General features: G+C 39.1%; 1 protein-coding gene across 1 annotated transcript in view; it reads left to right on the top strand.

Annotated features, from left to right (window-relative positions):
* The window catches only part of LOC136246504 (uncharacterized), a 152,258-nt gene that overhangs the window by 13,985 nt on the left and 110,916 nt on the right, over nt 1-27,357 (top strand). The window contains exons 6-8 of the mRNA XM_066037984.1: nt 1,564-1,770; nt 1,979-2,053; nt 14,099-14,398. Coding sequence (XP_065894056.1) covers nt 1,564-1,770; nt 1,979-2,053; nt 14,099-14,398 — 582 coding nt within the window. The remainder of the gene's footprint in view (nt 1-1,563; nt 1,771-1,978; nt 2,054-14,098; nt 14,399-27,357) is intronic.

Raw genomic sequence — 27,357 nt, 5'->3', positions numbered from 1 at the left:
TTTCTTAGGTGTAATGGCCTTCTTTGTCACCACTGAGGAATACAGGGAAAGCACTATACCTTAATTAATTTGCCAGTTCATGGTACACAGATTGAGCCCAGTCCCATCTTCGTAGCTTGTTTCAATCGTAAATGTGACCCAATTTTGGAAAACCATCCTTTTTGGCACATTGGTCAATTTTCTCTTTTGTAGCTAAAATGAGGAACTGGGTGATTATCTATCTTGTGTCAAAATTTCAGCTTGATATCTTGAAGAGTTCCAGAGATATGGTCAATTTACTGTCTAATACATTACAAAGTAACTTTTCATATTAATGTATTGAATTCTGTGAGTGATTAAGCATGACAAATTGTGACAAATCACTTTGTTTACAAATAATTCTATTTCTACTGTCTAAAAATATTATAAAGAAACTTCTGATAGTTAAATCAAGTGTTCCTGGTCCTTTTCTTCAATTAAATGCCATGTATCATTGTCTAAGACTTAGTTTTAACCATTCTAGCACCTGAACAAGTCACCGCATTTGTAAGTTAATTGGTGTCCCACGCATGGTGAAATCACTACATGGTCTGATAAAATCATTCATATCTCCTAGCAGAAAGAAGCTTTGGATGTGAAATTTCACTGGAAGAAGGCTTAATCATTGCTTTATCCAAATACGTATGTAAAAAAATAAATTTAAAAATAATTGCTGAAATTTTCAATTGAGTTTTCCTGCAAATTTTGCATGTGCCCAAAAAGATGGTTTTCCTAAATTGGGTCACAAATTGTAATTGATCATCTAAGCGCCTGTAATTTATTTCCCATATTGTTGCTGTACAAATCGAGTTTATCATTGTTCCAACTGTTGGACACTATAACTCCAAGACCATTCATCACAAAAGGCTGATACTTTGGCTGTCCACTATTTTGTTACTATAGATAGATTACAGGGATGTAATAAAATGGATTTTGAGGGAAATGCGAAAACGGCTAGTTTTTGCTCCGCTGGTCACTAATTTATAACCAAGCATATGATCTGATAAAGTTTACATTAAAAGTTTTGCGGTTACACCCCTGCAAAGTGGCATCAACGGAAAGATTGATTTGTGCAGGAAGTATAGGAAAATAAATTACAGGAACTAACAAAAGCGGTTATAATTTGCGAGCTTGGTATTATGCTGAGCTGTGATTTGCACCATTATGTTTGTCATGAGTATGGGAATTGACTGCTTAAGCTTGCTAAGATTTCTTTGCATTGTTTTTTTCACTGCATACCAAGACAATTTCAGTGAAGAAAGATCAATCTATTGTTTTGACAGCATGGATGTAAACAAACGTCCATAACTTATGTATCCATTTGTTTATTGTAATGAAATCTTAAGTAGGCAAATAAGATGATATGTAAGCTTTAACTGTCAGTCCATTTCTTCACTAACAACAAAGCATTTAAAATTAATTTTAGAATTTTTAATAATTTACTTGTAATTAATGCTTTATGCTGTAAATGTAGTGTAGGCTTGAGAAATTGTGTCAGGTTTTGCTGATCTGGTGACATGTTTTTTTTTTCTTATTCACTTATAGCCACCATTGATCAAGCTCACCCATCAAGACTGATCACAACAAGTAATGTTAACCAGTTAGACAATTATGCAGTAGACAATATCATTATCCGATGTGTTGATGATGGGCCATCAGATGACAGAATAGACAACTACTCCATTAGTAGTCACCTCCAGGTTATTGGTAGAAGATGCAGACATATAACTACTACAACTACTACTAATAAGTGTGAGCACATTTGTAGAAAACTAAGAAATTGTTAATTCATGGAATTTTTAAATAAGTGCTGAATTGAAATTATGGAGTTAGAAAGCCAGTTTTATCATAATACATTTTTTGCATTATGATAAACACTTCAGTAGGCTAAGTTATCAAAACATATGTAAAACTTGTATACACAATAAATCTCACCACATTATCATAACACATTTTACAGATCATCGATTGAACTTGATGAGAACTACTAGAATCAGATCAACTGTGAATTTGTCATGTCTCATGAGTATATCAGGTAATAGAATAATAACTATTGTGGAAATTAGAAAAGGATTTGTAATGTTTCAAGTTGATGTTATGTAACTTTCTAAACAATCAATCACCCTTTCAAAAGCTGTTCCTAACTATTTTGATTATTCAACACTGTTTTTAAATTTAGTTTCGCTATTTTTAATTGGCATTTGTGTCATTAAATGTGCAGTTGTTTTGTATTTCATTGACTATTTGTGACTGGATTTTAAGCTTTCAAACCACATGAACTATCAAAATTTTATTATTTTTTACCACAAAAGGTTGCTGGTCTGACTGTCTTTCTTCAGAACTGGTGAGTTTTGTTTTTGCAGAAGCTTTTGTCCAACACTGTCAAAATCAAAAATGGAGGTTTGGTGCAATTCAATAGCCATGGTTTTGTTGCTGGAAAGGTGTGTACTGAACTGGGACGTTTCAGAGAGCTCACCAGTAGTGTTCTCATTCAATTTCAAGTGATTTGAGTGTATGGAGGGTCCGTGGATAGTCCAAACTTTTAATTTCTATCACTCCATTTTATACTCCTATATTAAGGCCACCATAGGCGGCTCAAGGATTTTGGTGACTAGTTTTTGATCCAAGAATATAGCTAGATTTTTTTGGTTGAAGACCAAAAAACAAGGTCACTGCCTGTTGAGAATAACTGCTCTCCACTAACTATCAAGTGCGGCTCAAGAAGCCAGCACCACACCGTGAGTATAATTAACAGGAAGAAAGAAAACGTGATTTTCAGACCTTTGTAGTTCCGTGATCCCTAATCCGATTGAAACCAAAGTTGCTACAAAAGTGCCAGCTAGATAGGGGAGTCCACATTCCAAATATGAAGAAAACGACTCCATCTGTTTCCGAGATACAAGTGGCCAAAGTTTGGATTTTTCTTCTCTGTCTTTTCGCAAATTTTACAAAATCTGCCATAAATGCAAATGTGTGCTCTGATCAAGCTGTAATGTGGTAAATTTAAAGGGCTCATTAAGGTGCATCTCAGTACCAAGTTTGGTAGGTATCCAATGAGTATTTATGGAGTTATGAGTTATGACCGATTATTTGCTTAAAATAAGGTCGAAGGTATGTCACACTCACAGGGTAAATCCCTTGAGGGAATCAACTGAAAATTGGTATGTAGATGGAGTATCTATCGTAGGAGTGCTTTTTTGTGGTTTGAAAGGGATCCAGATAAAGGCCATCGAGATATGACACAAAGCCCAACCTATGTCACAGTTATGCGATCGATTTTTATGAATTAAAAACTATCAGTTTTCATGCCTACCGGGCAAACCGCTTAGAGCAATGAGCTGAAAATCGATGTGTAGCTGAATAGTTACTGTATGATAGAAAGTTCTTGTAGTAGTAGAGAAGAATCACGTTACAAACCACTGAGTTATGATTTGAAAGCAAACTACATGTAGCAAATGCAAGATTGAGATACTCTAATAGAACAGTCACTCTAATAGAGCATTCAGCTACATTTATAACTTACTCTATATATTACATTGCAAGTTATTCTGTAGGGAGTTCAGCTACAAACAGTTAATCTTATACACATTTCAGCTACAAGCAAGTCACCCTGTAGAGAGTTCAGATACAAATATATCGCTGTAGAAATTCAGAACACTACAAGTCACACTGAAGAAAGTTCAGCTATAAACAAGTCACCTCGTAGAGAGTTCAGCTACAACAAGTCACTCTGTAGAGAATTCAGCTACAAACAAGTTATTGTGTAGAAAGTTCAGCAACAAATCAAAAAACCACCCTATATATAAAGGGTTCACCTGTACCAGAAGCTTATAAGCACCGAAGGCGCGAAGGAGCGTAACACTCAGGGTATAGCTGTGTTCCATCTTTTGTTAATGAAACATGTCCTTATAAAGAGAGTAGTAATTTCCTGGGCTGTGCTTGGTTATGTTAACAGGTGCTAGCTGTTAATATGCAGCCATAGAGTGTCAGTAATACTGGTAGGGTAACAGGGGCGGATCTAGGATTTATAAAAGGGGGGGGGGGGGGGGGGGGGGGGGCTAACTCAAGGTACTAATCTCTTGGGTAGAGGCGTGCGAAGCATGCTGGAACTAGGGGGGTCTGGGGGCATGCCCCCCAGGAAAATTTTGAAAAATAGATGCTAAAATACTGCAATTTGGAGACATTTCCACATAAAATTCATAATATTTTCTGCCTGTAGATATTTTGTATACGGATATAGGTCAACGTTGAAACCGGGTCACTACTGCTGACCCGGATGACCCACTGACCCGGATTTGACCCGGATGTGACCCGGATTGACCTGGATGTGACCTGGATTAATTAAAGCCGAGACGTGTTTCGGCTAGTCTCGAGCGAGCGAACGAGTCTACAGTTTGAGCGTTCGAATCGTGTTGAGTAAATATTGCAACTTCAGCCTAGCTGTATGTTGAAGACCAAAAAAAATAAAAAAAATAATAGGTCTTCACCTACTGACAATAGCTACCCCTCACCATAGATACCCTCAGTTTCGTGCTACATACTGCACTTACTAACAAATGGACGTGACTGAGCATATGTTGGTAATGCGATAAGTGGGCGTGGCTCACGAAAGAGCTACGCGATAGCGTTTATAAGTTCCACGTCGTCAAACGAACAATTTCGTTTCTCACGTGATCCAATCCGGGTCAGACCCGGATAAATTGTAAACCGGGTCAGACCCGGATGACCCGGAGAAAATGTGACCCGGATGACCCGGATGACCCGACCCGGTTTCAACGCTGATATAGGTATGGCTCTCTGAAGCATTTTGCTAATGGAAAAGTTTGGGTAGGTACAGGCAACCAAGTACATGATGCACCCCTCTCACAATTGTACAACACCGTATAGGTGCATGTTAGAATAATAATGTTGAAAGTGGAAAATTTTGAAATTTGAACAATACAAGATTGAATCTGAGAGCATTTTCAATGGAAATTGTGTACCTGAATTAAGCATATTACTTACACAAGTAGATGAATGAAGCCCTTTAAACAGACCAATGCATTTCATTGTATGTATAGGTGCAAGCAGATTTGGAAAAATTCAGAACCAAATACATGTTTCCAGTGAATGTTCTATTAGAGTAGTTAGCTGACTGCTCTATTAGAGTATCTCGATCTTGTACACCTCCAGTGCTGATCCGGGTCCTTGTTACATAAACTTTAGCATAAAGCCACTAATAATACATTGGAAAGATGTTTATAAGGTGGTTTTATGAGTATTTGTATTATTAGTGATCATATAATTATGCTAAGACAAAATTTCATTATAATACTCAGCATATTGATTAAGTAAAGCCTAAATATGAAGGGGGGGGGGGGCTTCAACTCCCAAAGCCCCCCCCCTCCTCCCCTGGATCCGCCCCTGGGTAATTAAAAGAATGATTTCAACACAGCTCTGTTTCTGGTCCTCAGCACAGCACAGAGAGCTTACAAAATATATGGCTACTTAGTTCATTGTTAATTAAGAGTTGTTCAGTCTCTTTTGGTTACAAATAGCACACAAGTACTTAGACTCATCATGGCTTCCTTTGAAGATAAACTGCTTGAAGGTGATGATGCAATAAACCACAGTGAATATAGGATGAATACCCTACATGGACTGAGGTTAAAGAAACTAGTCAAATGTTGGAACCACTAGTATCACGCTCCTTCGCGCCTTCGGCACTTATAAGCTCCTGCCTATACAAACAAGTTATAACCCTATAGAGAGATCAGCTAATAACAAGAGAGAGCTCAGCTACATACTTAACAGATCACACTGTAGAGAGTTCAGCTAGAAAGAAGTCATCCAGTTGAGAGATTAGCTAGAAGACATCACCTTATAGAGAGTTCAGTTACAAACAAATCACCCTGCATATAGTTCAGCTACAAACAAATCACCCTGTAGAGAGATCAGCTAGAAGAAGTGAACCTGTAGACAGATCAGCTAGAAAAAGTCATCCTGTAGAGAGATCAGCTAGAAGAAGTTACCTTGTAGAGAGTTCAACTAAAAAGAAACCACCATGTAGATAGTTCAGCTGCAAACAAATCACCCTGTAGAGAGCTCAGCTATGAACAGATCACTCTGTAGAGTTCAGCTAGAAATAAGTCACCTTGCAGAGAGATCAGCTAGAAACAAATCATCCTGTATGTAGAGAGAACAGTTAGAAGAAAACGCTTTGACTGTAGGGAGTTCAGCTACAAAAAACCACCCTGTAAAGAGTTCAGCTGCAAACAAATCACCCTGTAGAGAGTTCAGCTACGAACATAATACCCTGCAGAGAGTTCAGCTAGAAACAAGTAATCCTGTAGAGAAATCTGCTAGAAGGATCACCTTGTAGAGAGTTCAGCTACAAAGAGATCACCCTGCAGATAGTTCAGCTAGATACAAGTCACCCTGTAGAGAGATCAGATAGAAGAATTTACCTATAGAGAGTTCAGCTACAAAGAAACCAACTTGTAGAGAGTTGAGCAGCAAACCCGTAGAAATTTCAGCTACAAACAAATCACCCTGTAGAGAGTTCAGCTACAAACAGATCACTGGAAGAATTCAGTTATAAACAATTCACCCATAGAGAGATCAGCTAGAAACAAGTCACCCTGTAGAGAGGTCAGCTACAAAGAAACCACCATGTAGATAGTTCAGCTGCAAACAAATCACCCTGTAGAGAGTTCAGCTAAGAACAGATCATCCCAGAGAGTTCAGTTAGAGACAATTCACCCATGGAGAGATCAGCTTGAAACAAGTCACCATGTAGAGAGATCAGCTAGAAGAAGTTACCTTGTAGAGAGTTCAGCTACATTTCAAGTCACCCAGCAGAGAAATAAGTTGCAAACAAGTTAGCCTGTAGGAATTAATTAGCATGTAATTAATATCTAAACCAAAACAACCAAGCTGTGAAAAAAGGAATGTTTCCCCAAAAAGGCCAGAGTGAAAAAAGATGTGAAATCCAAAGTAGCGGCTAAGAAATGGCTGTGATAGTAGACTAATGATAAAACTTTTAACCCTTAAACCCACAGCTGTTCTATAAAATGCAAGCACTGAAAACACATAATCCAGTAAACTGGATCCCATGCATGCCTTGTAAAATTAAACTCTATAGCACAAAACTGTTAAAGCTATCTAAAAATGACAAACACCATCTTACTCACTGTTAAATTTTGGTTTGAATGGTCCCATACTTCGTTGCATCCATCCAACCCAGAGATACTTGCTTCACTTTGAAAGAGTAAATGAACTATCCTTCCATCTTCCTTCTTCATATAACGATGTACAAACGACCATAACATGGCCACACTTCGTCGTAACAACTTTTGCTTGGTGTCATGTTACTCCTCACGTGATGGTGATTTGGTTGCTATATGTGACTGGGCCTGCGATAATAGGGCATGTGGGCACATGATTTTTGCCTACTTTTTCACACTTTCATCACTCATAACTTTTTGAACCATTATGCTATGAAATTGCAATCTTCAGCTCTTAGTAAGCATTTAATTGGCATTATGATGCAAGTTACAGAATGGAAATATACTTTTCCAGTAATACGATATGACCTATATGTAGAGTGATGGGATATAGTTTGTGCCCACATGCCCTATTTTCGCAGGCCCGGTCACATATAGATATTAGGTGATAACATCATTGTCGGACGAGCACAGAGGCGATACGAATGTGAAAATGATTCAGCGCATCATAGTGGGTGAGTTCCTTATTTATATCTTGAAAGTTTATATCCTGGCAGATAGCTTACTCTTTGCCAATTAATAAAATCTGTTTTTCGAAGTGATCAGGTAAATGCTTCATGAGATATGCTTGTTTGTTGGTGTTTGTAACCACCTGTGTATATTGCCAAAATTTTGTACATTTTCAATTCGTTTTTTATCATATCCAGTTTTCTGGATTATGCAGGTTTAAGGGTTAAATACGAAAATTCTGGTGAATTTGGTGCCGCTTGGTCTTAGTACAAAATTCACCTGAATTGTCGTTATTAAAATTTTTACCATTACCCTACCATCACAGTCATATCTTGGCTGCCACCTTCGATTTCACATCTTTTTTATCCTGGCCTTTTTGGGGGTGCACACTTTTTTTACAGCTTGGCTGTGTTGATTTAAGTATCACTTCTTTTTGTATTTCAAGCTATAAAGCCAGCCATAAACTGGCTTTGGTGCTTTCTTTTAACTTGTTTTTTTTTAATACAGGAATTATGGAACAAAGAAAGTAACTGTGTGTGTAGCATTTGTCTGATTAAATATTTGTGACTGGGCCTGCAAAAATAGGGCATGTGGGCACATGATTTTTGCCTACTTTTTCAAACATTCATCACTCATAACTTTTTGTACCATTATGTTATGGCAATGCAATTTTGAGCATCTAGTAAGAATTTAATTGGCTCTATGATACAAGTAACAAAATGCAAATATTCTGTTCCAGCGCTGAGATATGACCTGTAGAGTGATGCAGTGTAGTTTGTGCCCACATGCCTTGTTATCGCAGGCCCGGTCACATTTGTATATTTAACACTGAATGATTATCACATACTCAAGTTAATAAGGTGACTTCTTACATAACTTAACTGTAGCTGAAACTCACATTGTTTGTAGCTGAACTCTTTTCAGGGCGATTTGTTTCTAGCTAAACTCTCTACAAGGTGATTTGTTTCTAACTGGACTCTCTACAGGGTGATTTGTTTGCAGCTAAACTCTCTACATGGTGGTTTCCTTGTTGCTGATCTCTCTACAAGGTGATTTGTTTTTGCTGAACTCTCTACAGGGTGGCAGACCTCTCTACAGGGTGATTTGTTTGCAGCTGAACTCTCTACATGGTGGTTTCTTTGTAGCTGAACTCTCTACAAGGTTACTTCTTCTAGCTGATCCCTCTACAGGGTGACTTGTTTCTAGCTGATCTCACTACAGGATGATTTTTTTCTAGCTGAACTCTCTACAGGGTGACTTATTTGCAGCTGAACTCTCTACAGGATGATTTTTTGCAGCTGAACTCTCTACATGGTGGTTTCTTCGTAGCTGAACTCTCTACAATGTAACTTCTTCTAGCTGATCTCTCTGCAAGGTGACTTGTTTGTAGCTGAACTATCTGCATGGTGATGTGTTTGTAGCTGAACTCTCTACAAGGTGATCCTTCTACTTGATCTATCTATAGGATAACTTGTTTGTAGCTGAATTCTCTACAAGGTGATCCTTCTACCTGATCTCTCTACAGGATGACTTGTTTCTAGCTGAGCTCTCTAGAGGGTGAACTGTCTGTAGCTGAACTTTCTACAGGGTGATTTTTTTTGCAGCTGAACTCTCCGCATGGTGGTTTCTTTGTTGCTGAACTCTCTTCAAGGTAATTTCTTCTAGCTGATCTCTCTACAGGATGACTTGTTTCTAGCTGATCTCTGGATGACCTGTTTCTAGCTGATCTTTCTACAGGCTAACTTGTTTCTAGCTGATGTGTCTATAGGGTTATCTGTTTGTAATTGAACTCTCCTATGGGTGATTTGTTTGCAGCTGAACTCTCTACATGGTGGTTTACTTTTAGCTGAGCTCTCTACATACAAAGTGACTTCTTGTAGCTGGTGTCTCGGTACAGGGTGATTTGTTTGAGCTAAACTCTGCCACTGGGTGGTTTCTTTGTAGCTGAACTCTCTACAAGGTAACCTCTTTTTTCTAGCTGATCTCTATACAGGGTGACTTGTTTCTAACTGAACTCTCTACACGGTGATTTGTTTGTACCTGAACTCTTTACAGGGTGGTTTTTTTATTGGTTGCTGAACTCTAGTTGGTGACTTGTTTGTACTACAGTGACTTGTTTGTAACTGAACTCTCTACAGAGTGACTTACTTGTAGCTGAACATTGTATAAAGTAACTGGTTTGCAGCTGATCTCTATAGAGCAGCTAACTTGTTTATATAAATGAAATCTCTACTTGGTAGATTCTTTGTAGCTAAACTCTCTACACAGTGACTTGTTTGTAGCTGAATTCTCTACAGAGTGACTTGTAATGTTGTAGCTGTTCCCTCTACAGTAAAGTCCTCAATGAAAATATTGATAATCATGAAGTTACTCCCCTACTATTTCAACCTGTAGGGCATATCAAAGTATTTTTCTACGTACCAATAAACCTTATTTATCTTTCTCCATACGACTGGAATCGCGATTGTTTTGTGTTGGAAATCGTGAAAGATTGTGTGCTCTCTGGATGAAGCATGGGTTCCTTCCCATACTTGGCAGATATAGTCCAGGTCTATACCTGATTGTAAGAAATAAATCGATTTGCTACTGTGGATTTGGTATGGAACTACTCTTTGCCAAAAATAGTCAAAAATCACGTATTTTTGGATTCGGAGCAACCCAGCAATCAACAAATGGAAAGCCTACAAACCTTCACTATGCAGCAATATAGTTTGGTTATCACTTCATGCACAGAGCAAGTTTCATATGGATCTGATCTTTCCTTCCATCAAACTAAGTGGCATGAAATTTCTTCCTAGCACGTCTGAGACTAAAATGGGAGGTGTGGCTGCAATAACTCCAAGTTTTAGTTTCTTCAGCAAGTGATTTAGGTTTCAATATTATGTTGTGACCACCTAATGGTATTAGTTTCCAACCAGAAATGGATCACGTGATTATGGATTGATTTTTCATGTGCATTATAGCTACGTATACATGGTTAGTTATGTAGTGGTATAATCCAGGTAAAATTCACTAGTATTTTTATCAACATTTGACTGAGTCACCACTGGCAAAGCATAGAGTTAGGCAAAGTAAAACTCGGGTCTTACCAAAAATGGCAGGGTTGTTTGTATGTAATATCAAGATACTCTAATGGAGCAGTCATGTAAACAGTCTCCAGTCTCTCTACTATTCTGTTCTCTTTAGTAAGAAAGCGGAATCCATAAACAGGAAGAATTAAATATCAAGGTAAAAGTGCAATTGGAAAAAAAACCTCAACAGTATCAAATTACTGGTTGGGGGCACACCGTAAATGAATCCAAATTATGAGTACATGGCTATACCCAGAGGCAACAAACTTAAGATTACCTAATTATGCTGTTAGATTTTCAATTCACTACAATAATGATATAGTTGCAGGGACATTTCAAAAATAAATATTGGTATGAATTGGCCACCTTGCACTACTAAATGGCACAACACACACTTTTGATTTATTAGCTATGCTTTCATACTAACTGTAATTGTAAATTTAGTACATTCAATAATTGCAATGATGTGTATACCTATAGAATAACTTGAAATGCAATATAATTCTATAATGGAGTAAGTTATATACGTAGCTGAATGCTCTATTAGGATGACTGTTCTATTAGAGTATCTTGATCTCGCATTTGGTACATGCAGTTGCATTTTGAATCATAACTCAGTGGTTTGAAATCCAATTCTTCTGTACCACTGCAAGGACTTTCTATGATAATTATTCCAGCTACACATCGATTTTCAGCTCATTGCTATAAGTGGTTTGCCTTGTAGGCGTGAAAACTAATAGTTTTGTTATTCATAAAATTCGATTGCATAATTGTGACACAGGTTGGGTTTTGTGTCATATCTTGATGGTCTTTGTATTGATTCTTTTCAAATCACAAAAAAGGTATTCCTACAATAGTTACTCCACCTACAGGGTGTATCCATTAACTAGACTGGACTACTGGACTGGATTACTGGACTAGACTACTGGACTCACATAAAATGTGCTCAAACACAATTAAATTTTTTTCAAACACAAACACCTTTTTCCAGGGACAGATCTAGGGGGTGGGCTTTGTGGGCTGAAGCCCTCCCCCCTTCACTTTTAGGCTATACTTGATCAATGTTCTGAGGATTGTAATGAAATTTTGTCTTAGCATAATTATATGATCACTAATAATACAAATACTCATAAACCCACCTTATAAACATCTTTTTAAAGCATTATTAGTGGATTTATGCTAAAGGTTACACAACAAGGATCCAGATCAGCATTGGAGGTGTACAAGATCAAGATACTCTAATGAAACAGTCACCTAACTACTCTAATAGGACATTTATTGTAAGCATACTAGTTGGTTCTGTTATGGAATTTTCCAAATATGCCTGCACCTATATATACAAAGAAGTGCATTGGTCTGTTTAAAAGACTTGTTCTTCTGCTTGCATAGTTATTACCGGTACCGGTGTGCTCAATTCAGGTACACAATTTCCATTAAAAATGCTCTCAGATTCAATCTTGTATCATTCAAATTCCAGTTTCAACATTATCATGCATGCAATTGTGAGAGGGTGCATCATGTACTTGGTTGTCTGAACCTACCTAAACCTTTCTATTAGCAAATGCTGCAGAGAGCCATATGTATATATATCTAAATGCAGTATATAAAATATCTACTGGCAGAAATATGCATTTCATTTGGAAATGTCTCCAAATTGCAGTATTATAGCATCTATATTTCAAAATTTTCCTTGGGGGATTCCCACAGACCCCCCCTAGTTCCAGCATGCTAAGCACACCTCCATCCAAGTACCTTGAGTTAGCCCCTCTTATAAATCCTAGATTCGCCTTTTTTCAGCCACTAAAAGTGATTTCATAGAGTAGTACACCACACTTGAAGCTACAGGGTGTAGGGCCCTCCTCTCCATGTCTTATTTTGCATAAAAAACAAGCACATACAGCTAACTGTAATCTATCTTTTTTTAAATTAGGCGTTACAGAACAAGTGCTGAAGGTCTGTAAGATACCTGGCCCTACAGCCTGTTTAAAGATGTAATATTAAGTATGTTTTAAAAAGGTGCTATATAGTTTTGGAGGTCTATAACTTTGGTTTGAATGCCTGTTACACTCACACTATTTTTTTTGCAAATACGTGTAGCATTACCATCCTGTTTGAAAATGTGTGCATTCGGAAGCAATTCTTTAACACTGCATACTCATTGTATTTACAAACATTATAAACCTAAGAGCTGGCAAATCTAGAGTGAGTGCACAGACTACAGGCTATTTCTATATCATAATGGTGTAAAACATATATATGGTGGCTATGTCACAAAAGAAGGCTAAACAGATAAGACAGCAATGTTAACAGTGCTTGAAACATTGCTAGCAGTAGACAAATTATGATAAAGAACTGCACCAAGGTTTTAGTGTAGTTTTTGTGATCAATGTACAAGTTTTATGTCTCATGGTGAATGGTGTCAGTTTCTAAGACACTTATTTTAGTTAAGTCTAGTGATATAAGGCAAGAAAACAAAAATAACTTGAGTACAGTAGCCCAGTCCAGTAATCCAGTCCAGTAGTCCAGTCCAGTGAATGGATACGCCCCCACCTACATAGCAATTTTCAGCTCATTCCTTCAAGGTGTTTACCCTGTGGGCGTGACAGACCTTCGACCTTATTTTACACAAATAATTGGTCATAACTCTGCGAATGTTCATCGGATTCCTACCAAACTTGGTACTGAGGTTTGCCTTAATACGCCTTTTAAGTATATCAAATTTCAGCAGATTGGAGTATGCATTCGTGTTTTAAAGTGGATTTTGCGAAGTGCGTGAAAAAAGAAGCAGAAGAAAAAAAAACAAAGAAAAAAAACCCAAATGTTGACCGCTTGTATCTCGGAAATGGCTTGAGCACTTTTCTTCAAATTTGAAATATGGAGTCCCCTACCTAGCCGGCACATCTGTAGCAAATTAGGTGTCAATTGGATCACGAATCACGGAGCTACAAAGGTGTGAAAATCATGTTTTCTTTCTTCCTGTTAATATACTCATGGTGTGGTGCTCCAGCTTCTTGGGCTGCACAACACACTACCGTGTGTCTTAATACTCTGACCCAGCTTGTTTCAGTGCTTTGTTTCTTGGTATTACATTCTCCCTATTCTAGTTTAATATTCCTATTTTTCTTATACTTATAATGCTTGAGTCCACATACACTGTATGTGTTAGTTTTTATGTGCTACTTTATACATACGTAATTTGTTTTACTGTAGGAACTAAATGTACAGATGTTAAATTTGCTGTGTATGAAATTGCTTTGTATAATATTATCCATAATTAATTGATAATCTCTACAGACTGGAAAATACTGAATGAACACTTTTCACTATTATGTAATTATTTACCTGATGATTACCAGTCTATACTGGTCAAGTTAAAGAGGTTACCCCAATTATCAAATGATGATCACCAACAACTGGCTACTATGATAGCATCATCATGTGATGCCCAAGTGGTCAATGAGAAGATTGCTACTTTCCTTATAGTAAAATTCTGTTATAATGGAAGTAGTGGTAGTCCAGCGGAACTGTGTAATGCAATTAATGATTTGGTTGTGTCTGATCAATCAGCAAGTTATGTTCAACATATCAAATGTGGTAAGTGTTCCATTTTCAGCTAAGTAATCAGGGTTTAGCTGGACTGTAAGTGCCAATGAAACCAAAGAGAATGCAGAGAACAAAATATTTCGTGATTAAGTTAATGACCAACTTTTAGATAATTGTGTATAGGTTGGAACTATTATATCTATGTGATTTTAAAGATTTAAGCCAGTAGGCCAGTATATCTTGTTAACACCTAAGGTAACACCTTGTTAATACCTAAGCATAATACCAAGGTAACAAAGGCATCTGTGCTCTTTACTACTTCGTACTGCAAAGCACAAGCTGTGCATGTAGACCGTTGTATGAAGCAGCACAGTTGGAGAATTGTAACCTATCAATCTCAGGTCCAACAAAGGAATTTCATCTGCTTGTCATTTTTCTTTGTATTCAGACCAGTTTCATTAAGCCGCTCATTTCAGAGTTCAGGGTAGACTTCAATTATATAAATGTGACTGGATTTCATACAACAAGGCTTCCACACACACAAAATCAAACTTAGGTTTTTACCAGTAATGGATTGCTGGTCTAACACACTATCATATTCCACACTGTACTTCCTTCAGGACTGGCAAGTCTGGTTTCTGTAGTAGCTTTCTTCCAACCCTGCCAAAGCCACGAATATCGGAGAAGCGTGATAGCTCAGGTTCTAAAGGGAGGAGCGACTCGTCAGGATCACCATGTTGACGACTGATAGAATTAAGGCACGTGACATACACTAGAGTACAAGCACACATACGCACGTGTTCTAATTAAAGTACATTACGTAATTATATTCTAAATAGAGTTCACAGTTCTAGACATCCTCCGGGGGCGAGCCAAGTACACGATTCCACTCCTTCATCCTCTGGATTGCCTTAGTAGCAGCTACTCTCACTGAACGTGTACAGACTGTGTTAGTGTCAGCTGTCTTCTGCATATCTTCATTGGCTACATTGTCGGTTGATAGTTCAACATCTTCTGGAGCAATGGGGTCATTCTGCTTCTCATCCTGTACTTCTAAGAGGTACAACTTGGCAACTGGTCTAGTTGTTGTGTGAGTGCTTGTCCTGATGTGTGCAGCCCTAACTTGATCATCGTTGCCCTTGATGAGGTCTTCGACTATGGCTAGTCTCCACTGTAGCCTTGGTTTGTTGTCTTCATGTACAATCACTACATCTCCTTTGTTTATCATTTACCTGCTCTGCCTAGTCATCTTGTAGAATTCTCGTAACGAGGTTAGGTACTCTTTCTTCCATCGTGAGGAGAAATGTCCAATCAATTGTGAGAGTTTGTCAACACTTATCCTGAGGTCCATACCGTCAACATAACTTGGGTCATTGATTTCCTCTTGATCCTTGAGGGGATGAGGAACTTGCTGTATTCTTCTACCATGAAGTAGGTGGGATGCTGTTAATGGTTGAGGGTCTTGTAAGTCAGAATTCACATATGTGAGTGGCCTATCATTTAACATGCTTTCGATTTCTACAATGACTGTCTGCAGTTGTTGGAGGGAAATGAATGTTCGGCCAAGTGTCTTCCTGATAGCTTGTTTTGTTAATCCTATTAAACGTTCCCAAAAACCCCCATACCAGGGAGCTCGTTTTAGAATGAATCTCCAATCAACTCCTTGACGTTCCATGGTTTCCTTGATGTCATTGGACTCCAACAGTGTCTTCAATTCCTCAGCAGCAGCGAGGTAAGTGGAGGCGTTATCAGATATGATAATAGATGGAAGTGATCTTCGACTAGAAAACCTTGTGAAAGCTAATAGAAAGGTTTCGGTGGATAGATCTGTGACAATCTCCAAGTGGATTGCTCTTGTACTTGCACAAGTGAAAAGACAAATGTAAGCTTTGCACTCACCAATAGGCTCCTTAACATAAAGTGTCCCAGTAAAATCCACCCCTGTTACAGCAAACGGTGTGGCTGATCCAACATGGGTCTTGGGGAGTGGAGGTAAATCAGGAGTCCTGTAAGGCTTCCCCATAGCTCTGGCACATGCAACACATCTTCTCAAAATACTTCTGACCTGCTGTCTAATCGTGGGAATCCAGTAAACCTGTCATAATTCCATCATAGTAATAGTTGTTCCACCATGGTGCAGCTTCTTTTGTGTTTCTTGAATGATCATGGTTGTTAACGGATGTCTAGGGGGTAGCAAGTGGGGAAATTTGGTGCACTGGTGCAAGGGAGCATTATGGATCCTTCCACCACATCTGATCAGGTTGTCTTGATCTAAGTACAAACGAAGTTGCCTCACTACATTGGGACATGAACCCTGTTTCTTTAGCAAGAATGTAAGCTCAGTTGCATAGCTGGTGGACTGACTGCTAGAGATCCAAAGTTTCCTGGCAGAGTTCAGCTCTGTTGCAGTCAGTGGACCATTAAGCAGTGGTTGCTGTTTACGTGAATTATGAATGTATCTAAGTACATATGCTGTGACAGCTACCAATTTACCAATAGAACTATAACGTGTAATGTTGACAACATTATGAATACCTGCTACATTTTCATCACTTCCCTGGGTAGTTGAGGGTGTGTCATCATCATCTTCTACCAGTTGTAGTAGAACATTAGTTGGTACCCATTGTGGCCAGTCTTGTCTGGATAGCAGCCATGGGGGCCCGTGTAACCATAACTCCGATGAAAAAAGCTGTTGGGCAGAGATCCCCCTGGTCAGAAGATCGGCAGGGTTATCACCGGATGGTGTAAAGGACCATGAATTAGCTGGGAAAGCTCCAATAATCTCTGTGACACGGTGTGAAATGAATGGCTTGGAATGATTGTGTGACTTGTATATCCAGTGGAGAACGATTTGGCTGTCCGTCCACATGTGAATATGGCTGGAGGAGTCATCAGGTTGAAGATGAATGGCTGATTTGACAAATTGCACGAGCCTTGTAGCCATAACAGCTGCCATCAGTTCTAGTCTAGGGAGGGTGACAGTTTTGATTGGAGCAACACGACACTTTGACATAACTAGTGAAACCTCTTGGTTTTGGCAAATATACACAACAGCACCGTATGCCTTAGTGCTGGAATCTGAAAAGGCATATAGATGGTAAGTAGGTGTGACTGGTGTAGAGAGGTAAGTTCTTGGAATGGTAAACTGTGGTAGTTTCATTAGGTCGGGAAGAATACTGAGCCAAGCATCTGTGATCTCTTTGGAGAGAGGTTCGCCCCATGTAAACTTAGTCTGCCAGATCTCTTGAAGCAGAATTTTGGCTCTTACAGACACAGGTGTTACAAAGCCCAAGGGATCAAATATCTGTGATGAAGTTTGTAGGGCATCTCTCTTTGTGACAAAGGTGTTAGCTGGTGAGAGTAACCTTGGAGTAAGTGATAATGTGTCAGTGGTAGTGTTCCATCTGAGTCCCAGTAGTCCTATAGTTGGGTTAGAATCACCTGTTTTGTCCCTTGCTGTGATTGTTCGGAGACAGCGGCTATTGGATGACCATGAACGGAGATTAAAGTTGGCCTGGCTCATAAGTTCTCGAGACTGTTTGTAATAGACTTGTAACTCATCCTCTGTATTGCAGCCAGACAAGATGTTGTCAACATACATGTTTTGCTTCATATCTTCTGCAACTGGGGAGGCAACTTTACTCAGATGCAAGTTAAGCACTGCTTAAAGCATAAAAGGTGAACTAGAAGATCCAAATGGAACAACTGTAAAGCGGTAGGTGACAAATTTGTCAGTAGAGTTCTCTGATCTAGGTGTCCATAAAAATCTGGTAAAAATCCTGTCATCAGGATGCAGCTTTACATGCAGGAACGCCTTTTCAATGTCTGTGGCAAGAGCAAAGGTATGACAACGAAAACGTATCAGTATGGCACATAAGTTGTTTAGAAATGGAGGTTCAGTAATTAAACAATCATTGAGACTAGCTGACTTACCATTGCCACGACAGCTACAGTCATAAACAATACAGATGGGCATTGTGGCAGAGTCCTTCTTGATTGCACGATGGGGTGATAATGAGTATTTTCAATAGTGTCATTGTCATCAACTCTTTCAATAAAACCTCTCTTCTCTTGGTCCTTAATAATGTTGTCATAGATGTTTAGGAGATCTGGTGTTTGCTTAAGTTTCTGCAGTAATGTAGTTGTTTGTTTCTTAAAAATAGTGATGTTTGAGGGTAAGAAGGGTTTGTCCTCTTTCCAAGGAAATCTTGCTACGTACATGCCCTCAGGTGTTTGTGTGATTGAAGATTGCTGATAAGTGCGAAGGAAGGTAGAATTCACAGCTTGTTTGATGGCATCTATGCCAACGGATTCAATGGACCAGAACTTCTCAAGATTGGGCTCTTCAGACATTACTGTGGAGGCCATCTGTAATAAAATAGAAGTGGCTGTCTGTGATAGTGAGTATGGCAGTGGCCCCGATAAGAGATAGCCTAGTTTGGACTCTTGAGCTGTGGGACCATCTCCTCTGACGATGGTGTCTTGGACAAAGGTCCAGTAGTAATCAGCTCCAATTAGTAACGAGATAGCAAAGTTTCTTTCAGAAGTTACTGGGTGGGCAAGTTTGAGGTTGTGCAGGTGTGGCATATTGTAAACTGAAGCTGACACTGAGTTCTGGATAGGTGCGGCAATTGATGGCACAATCAGAACTGACACTGAAATAAGTTCACCAGACTCTGTCTCTATAGATACTGTGGCAACACCCAATTTCTGTGGTGTTGATGATGTGGTACCAAATGAGGCCACTGCAATGTCAGCTGTGGAAGTAGGGGTGATCTGTAATTCACTGGCCATTTCTTCTGAAATAAAGGAACGCTGTGCCCCTTCGTCAAACAGAATATTTGCTTGGGTCTTAACATTACCAGCAATAACGGGTGCTACAGCAGTCTTGAGCAAGCATGTCATACTCTGGGGGGTCTCACAGCATGATGTTGGTGTCAGGAGTCCAGCAGTGGTTGTTGGTGTATTGTCAGGTGTACTCTTCTTCTCAGCTACTATTTCAGGAGATGATTCACTGTTACAGAGACTAGTGTGGTGCTTCTTCTTGCACTTTCTGCAACGGAATTTGGAAGGACAATGGGAGACCCTGTGGTGGGCCAGACAGTTAAAACACAAATTACTTCCCTTGACAATATCGAGTCGCTTCTTGCAATCAGTCACCACATCACAGTTGTGAGCAGGATGACCTCCATTACAAAACACACATTGCTGTTTCCTCTTGCCATCAGGGTTACCGTGCTTCTTGCTGGGGTTATCCCGTGAGCTCACAAGAAGTGAGGCTGCAGTTGACTTTGGCATAGTTCTGTGTGGATCACATAGTCCAGATTCAAGGATCTGAATTTCCTTGAGGATTGCAGCCATTAGATCTGGAAGGTTCCAAGCTGAGTTTGAATGTTCTCTGGGTAGATTTCTCTGAATGTCTGTGGACAGCTTTCCCATGAGGATCGGTATCAGCAGATCACCATATGATTGCTCTGATTTACCAAGTGATGACAGTCCCCAAATATGGCTTTCCACTGTATCATAGAAAATCCGTAGGCTTGCAAGAGTGTTTGAGGGAGCAGGAATTTCCAGGAAAGCTTGCATGTGAGCCTTCACTATCTTGTGATGTTGACCAAATCGGTCTTCAAGCAGTGCAATTGCGTGGCCATAGTTCAAATCTGTGAGAGGAAGACCGGCAATTGTTCTGGCAGCGTCCCCTTGTAATTGTGCCTTAAGGTAGTTAAACTTTTGAATTCCACTCAAGTTGGGATTAGCGTGAACTGAGACATAGAAGGAATCCCAAAATGTTTGCCAAGTCAAGGGGTCTCCGGAGAACATTGGTAGAGTCAGTTTTGGGAAACGGCTGGTGGCAAACATCTGAGATTGGTGTGATGGAATAGTCGAGTGCATTGATATCACTGGAGTTGTAAAACTAAGCCCTGATGCAGCAAGTGGCTCATACACATTTCTGGTAGGCATAGTTGGTAATGCATTAATCAGTGGATTGGAGATCACATGGCTCCGTGTGTTAATTTGTGCCTCATACAAGCTCCGAGAAGCAGACAAGGTTGAAATGACTGGTCTTTGTGAGCTAATTATTCTAGGCATTTCTTGGGGAGTTGCTTGGATTAATGGAGGTGGTCCCAAGCTGGCAGTATAACCCATGTTTGTCATTGGGAGAGATTGTGCACTATATGTCTCAATAGTATTGTAGGTGCCTGTTGTTGAGTACATAACTGGTGAATTGATAGAGCTTGATGTCATATGTGTAGTTGATGGTGTAGCATCACTAGATGCAACAACACTCACCTCTGATGTAGCATCACTGGATTGTACAACAACACTCACTAACTCTTGTGTAGTATCACTAGATGATGAAACAGTCTGACTCACTGAATTTGATGCATCCTTATTTGTGACTGGATCTACGAAAACCGTTCTTATCGCCCAAGACAGGAAGTTTGATTTTTTCACACAAACACAAAGCTTAATGAATGCACTATCAAGTTTCACTGCCACAAACGACCAGAGTAAAGTGGTCTGCTTTTGCTGGCTGCTTTTCTAGAGCACAGTGGCGAGCCGTACGAGTGGTCTGGGGTCCTGATGGAGCCCTGGCCAACCAGGAGATGGCTGTGTGTGGCTGTACAGCTCTGTGGTGTTGGACAATGACCTGTGCTGTAAATTTCCTTTCATTTTAGCCAGTTCTGAGCCCTGGATGGCCTATAACTTGGCCTAATTCATCCCAGCACGTCTCTTTTCAATGTTTGAACACCATCTTGCCCGCCTTCCAGGGCCCCCGCCTCCCACCCTTCTGGAGCTCGCCTGATACAGACAACCTCGGTTTAAAAACTATCTAAAATGGCGGGAAACTTAGCTGTTGACTACTTCTTCAGTGGATGATCAGGAGGGTAAGAAATTGTTGTGAAACGTGTGAAAATTTGGTATGCGTAGCTACCACCATTGGCCAGCTACAACACACAGAATATTTAAAACCGACGTTTCTCGATACTTTTAAATGGGCGATAAGACCGGTTTTCCCAGAGACAGTCACATTTAGCATTGGCTGATTTGCACCTCCTGGTTGTAACAAGTCTGATCGATTAACTGGAGGTGTTGGAACTCTCTCAGGTTGTTTCATAGTTTTTAATTCTATGAATCTTCCTGCTCTAGTAACTTTGTCAACGATTTCATCTTGAATTTCTTCTGCATCAAACACAGCTGTTTCAAGCTCAGAAGCATTGCTAATAAGTGTCGCAATCTTTTCGTCCATTTGAGTAATCCTTTCACCCTTCTTCTTAATTTGCTCGATGGTTGCAGTTAAGGATGCAATTGTGTAGCCGTCAAAATTTTTGGCCATTAGTTCATCGATCTTGTTGTGTAGCCGGGTGACATGTCCCTTGAATGCCTTGCGCGAGGCTTGTAGTCGAGTAAGTTCCTCCCTCATCAGTCCGCTAAAACAGTAGGAGAAAACAAATGCATGAACGAGATATGAAGCTTGCCTTTGGGGGTACCGTTAATTAGAATTGCTACGGTACCACGACTTCTGCGACTGAGGTTAAAATAGCAGACCGGAACTGGTCACAGCACCAAAATATCGGAGAAGTGTGATAGCTCAGGTTCTAAAGGGAGGAGCGACTCATTGGGATCACCACGTTGACGACTGATAGAATTAAGGCACATGACATACACTAGAGTACAAGCACACATACGCAAGTGATCTAATTAAAGTACATTATGTAATTATATTCTAAATAGAGTTCACAGTTCTAGACAACGAATGGGAGATTGGCGCCATTAAATGGCCATGGCTTTGTGATAATGGTGTGTGGTGAGCTGGTACTTCACAGAGAGCTCGCCAATAGTGTTCTCAGTCAATTTGGAGAGATTTGAGGACCCAAACTTGGCCTTTGGATTCCATTCGTCTTCTTACTTCATTTTATACCCCTATATTAAGCCCACCCACCACCCCCACCCTATTACTACCACTTGTGATATTATTGCCCGCTAGAAATAAGCTGCCCAAAACAGGGCAAATTTTGGGTATCAGAAATTTATACACCCACTCAGTGATAGCTAGTAAATAGATGAATAATTGGTGCAAATCTTGTTTGCACAGCTGTGGGCACTGGGAAGTTATTACACAATGATTACTTAAAATCGCCATATCTCCTAACGAAGTTTTGTGCGTCGAAGCCTTGTTTTGTCAAATTCAGTCACAAATTCTACCTGCCCCAGTATGTTAATTTCAGCTCAACCACACACATGCAAGTGTCAACACTGTAAAAACAAAGGTGTTTCAAAACTCCTTTTTAGGTGTCCTACAGTAACTACTATGTAGTCTGTGGGGCTCCCTTGGAGGTGATTCATTACACTTCATCAGGGTGTTACAAAGCTCCCACTAGGGTGTTCAATAACACCAAATACTAAAAAGTCTGACTCTTTAAAGGGAGGGTATTGGGATAGGTGCCACAGGTGCTAATACGATCACATCTCTAATGTCAAAGGAAGTCTACCTATTGAAATACATTTATAACACAATACATATAACAGTTGCATGCTTTTATTTATACTGTACATTATTTATAATGGTTAGCATTTTGTATTAATAATCTAACAACCAAGCATCACTTTTGATTGTGGGTTTCCAACAATTTTGACAAAAAAACCTATTGGTGCAGAGAAACATGCCTAAAGGTGTAGGTGTAGTATAACCCCCTCTCTAGGATGTAATTAAACACCTCCATTTTTACAGTGAAAGCAACCGACAGCACAATTGGTACAGTGTTAAAGGAGGATAAAGCTTTCCATCACAGTGTTGAAATTCTAGAATGAACTAACAGACCCAAAAGTTCATATGTATCTTGGACATTTAATATTTCAAACTTGCAGCTAATGCCAGCAAACAATCTCTGCTTCCTATTGCTCTCTCAACCTTCACACATGACAACTGCCCATTTTGTTTGAAGATGACTTTTTTCGAGTTCCACTGCTCTTCAACAGCTGTTTGTAATTAGGTGAACCATATATATTGAAAATTTTGCGTGTTTTTAAAACAATTAAAAATTTCCATATAATGTAGGTCCCCATAATTATTATATGTGGAGTACATGCAATTGTATTTTTATGCTATCACTAAGAATGCAGCGATTATGCCGGCGTAATTTCAGGCATAACATATAGGTACGTGTGAAAATCAGGAATTATGCTAGCATTTTGAGGTGATTATAAAGCTTTAAAAGTAGGAAAATCAGCAGATTGCAAAATCCATTAAAAACGATTGAGATCCTCTAATAGAGCAGCCAGAAACTCTAATAAAACAGTCACTGAATATTATTTACTGTTATAAAACACACTGAAACGAAATACTCTAATACAACAACCAGTTAACAAGAATATTGGAAGCTTAAACATCAATTAAAATTGTATGTTACAGCAATAAACTGACATTATTAGCCAATTATGGTGGCATAATTTTAGTAACAATAGGCCATTCTCAAAAGCATACTGGGTGAATTTTTATAGCTTTTGAAAATAATCACAATCACCCATAGGATCTGTTGCACTAAATCCTGTGCAACTTTTGGTATACATTATAAGAATACCTTGGACTCTAAAATAAAACGACATAACTTGTTATCAAACAGTACAGTAGTACTGTTTAAGTAACAATCACATCAAAAGTGATGCACGCCACCAAAAAAAAGCCTTTAAAAATCATCCTTGAATGATGAATACCACCTTTATAGAACAATACTAATCCATCTAAATTAATGTGAAATACAGTATTATAAACAAGAAAGCATTTTCAGGTGGCCGGATATAGAATTTTAAAAAATCGACATAACTCAAAATATATTTTGGTCTGCCTCACTAACTGACCATGGTTGCAAGCTTTGAGAGCAAACAAAGCAACACACACCCATCATTTTATGCCACAATAAAAAACTTATTGGTGGTATGTACCTTATGGTTCCAATGACTCTGCTCCATCCGCGCCTTGTCTTTCCTTTTATCTTCAATCAGTTTGATTGCCTTCTTCTCCAAGCATATCGAAGCATTAATTTTCAGTATCATCACTTTCTTTCATCAGCATATTTAGATGCCACAGAATTGCAAGATATCCACAACTTCATGATTGGTGGATCCTGTTCAAGACCACACCCATCAAAATGACCTAGGTGGACTAATAGTGATAGAGTGTGGAGGCCACACCTCTTAACAATCTAGATATTCACTTAAAAGTACAGTGGAACCTGTGTTACGGTCACCTGGATTAAGCGGTCACCTTTGCATAATGGCCATGGACACGAGGTCCCAAATATTTTCCCATACAAATGTATGCATTGTCGTCTGCATTAAATGGTCACCTGTCTAACGTGTATAACAGCCAACCAAGAATTCGCCTATGAATCACCGTATACATAACTTTCTCCTTCATATAGTGGTCGCTACCTTTTATGGTGGCTTTTTAAGCCAACTGTCTGTCACCACGGCACCGTCTCAATTAATGCACAATTATCACACTTCCTGCCTTTCAATGAATACTATATAATCTATCAGGCTTCATTACTTAAATGTATTCAATAACATTCATAACAAGTTCACCTTGTCCTTTCTGTACAAAAATATTACTGCATTGCAGTTGGCGCCAGCCTCTTAATAATAATCACTCATTTATAATGGCCATAGCGACTAAAATGCTGCTGACCACCTTATACAGGTTTTCTCTATAACAGCCGCCTGTATATAAAGGCCAGATATATCTGGTCCCAAGGTGACCATTATAGACAGGTCCCACTGTATACAAGATGACTTCATCCCCTATTGGTCAATCTAGCTAGCTGAACACCCTGTGGTTGACTCAGGATAGTCTAATAGAACAGTCATTATAATACAACAGTCATGTATGTATATGTAATAGGATGGATGGTTGTGGTATGCAGGATTAATAGTGTGAGCATTGTAAACAGGAAGGAGTAAAATAGTGCGAGGCAAAGCCGAGCAATATTTCCTTCCTGTTTACAATGCTCGCACTGTTAATCCTGAATACCACAGCCATCCATCCTATTGCAACTGTTGCTAGGCAACAGAAATTGAAAAATAGCACTGTAATAGACCAATCACACTTAGAAACCCTTGCCTAGCAACCATTGCTAAGGTCTCAAAATGATATTTACTCTAGCAACAGTTACTTATCAACCATTGCTAAGCAACCATAGTTGCTAAGCACATGGGGTATCTATCACTATAGTAACACTAGTTGTAAAGTCAGACGTTTACTTCTAATAGGAACGCACCACACTATTTTAGCCAATCAAATTAATACTAGTATTTTAAAAATTGTTAATTTAAGGGATATATGCAATAAAAAGTAGTGAAACAAGATAATTATGAAAAATGGTATTACAGCATAGCTCGATGGGAAAGTCCCTACTCTGGCATTGAGCAAAATTATGGCTAATGTGCCAAAGTAGGTACTTTCTCATCGAGTTATGCTGTAAAACCATTATTCATATCTTGTTTCACTACTTTTTATTGTGTAGATCCCTGCTTCATTTTTAAATTAATAATTTTTAAAATACTAATTTGTTTAGTTTTTTGTTGTAGCACAGCTAGCTAGCTACAGATTATTAAAATACGTACTGTACCAAAATTGGAAGCACATAGGCCCGTAGTGGTGTGCATAGCTTACCTTTGATCATAGTAGCAGTGGCACTCATATCTATGGCCTGTTTCAGTGCGATGGTCCACATTCTTAGTAGATGTAGAATGTGCTGAGAACTTAAAATTAATTGGAAATGTGATTAAATAATGGTCAGATGTAATACATTGGTATTCTGGAGAATGAACAGATAAATGTAAAACGTGTTCAGGACTACTTGTTAACACAAGGTCTAGTATGTTACCACATCTATGGGTTGGGGATTCCACAAGTTGCGTGAAGTTAGATTCAAATATACTATCACAGAAGTTGTTGGAGATCGGTGTTCTGCCAGTGAAAGTTGCCCAGTTTATGTCCGGTAGATTGAAATCGCCAAGAATAAATACAGGGTTGGACAGGGTGGTAGTGGTGGCTAGGTAGTCGGATAGGTCCTTGTGATAGTCAGCAGTGGCATTTGGAGGTGCATATACCATGCAAAAAATGACATCAGAATTATTAAAAGAGACAGAAACGTTTACCACTTCAAGGTTTCTGGGACTTGGAATTTGTTTACTAGGTAGATTGTCGCTGATTGTCAGCATAACTCCCCCACCATGTGAGCCTCTGTCCTTTCTAAACATTGTGTAACCCTGAGGTAAGATTTCAAGATCTGCAATGGCTTTGTGCAACCAAGTTTCAGACAGGCCAATAATTTGAAAATCAGATGCATATACAAAACTCTGGAAAAGGGGTAAGTTTTTTGCCAAGCTCCTGCAATTTTGCACACAGACTTTGGGCCCAGTAGGGCCGAGTCATGCTGAAGAGGTGGAGGCAGCAGTTGAAGTCTCCATGTTGTTGTGGGGTGGTGAGGTGCTATCTGTACTTGATGGCTCATTAGGTCTGAATCCTGCGCTGTCTGCTTGGCCATGTAATTTACCTCAGGGTTACACAATTTTTCTAAAGGTGACTACAATGGATTAACAGAGTACCTATCGAACTGCGACCTCTCTATAATCTACAATTCTTCTGATGTTGAAGAAATTTGGTACATTTTAATAAGTAACATACTGGCTGGCATTGAACTGTTTATCCCAAAGGTCAAACTGCACTGTAGACAATTCCCTAACTGGTTCACTCCCCAACTACGTCATTCCCACAAGTGTCTTCGTACACTTCAGCGTAAATACAACAGGAATCCTACACCAAACAATCTCCAACGACTAACCAAAGCTCAAGTCTCTTTTCAAGCTTCTAGTATTGCAGCAAAGTCTGCATTTGAGCAGATCTTAATATATAACTTCACTACAAATAAGGACACAAAAATTTTCCGATACATTAAAGAGTTCTCAAAATCTCACAACCTACCGCCTGAGCTACACAATGACTC

Source organism: Dysidea avara, chromosome 2, assembly GCF_963678975.1.
Source record: "Dysidea avara chromosome 2, odDysAvar1.4, whole genome shotgun sequence".
NCBI lineage: Eukaryota > Metazoa > Porifera > Demospongiae > Dictyoceratida > Dysideidae > Dysidea > Dysidea avara.
Note: the sequence above shows the minus strand (reverse complement) of the source record. Positions and strands in the feature narration are given on the sequence as shown.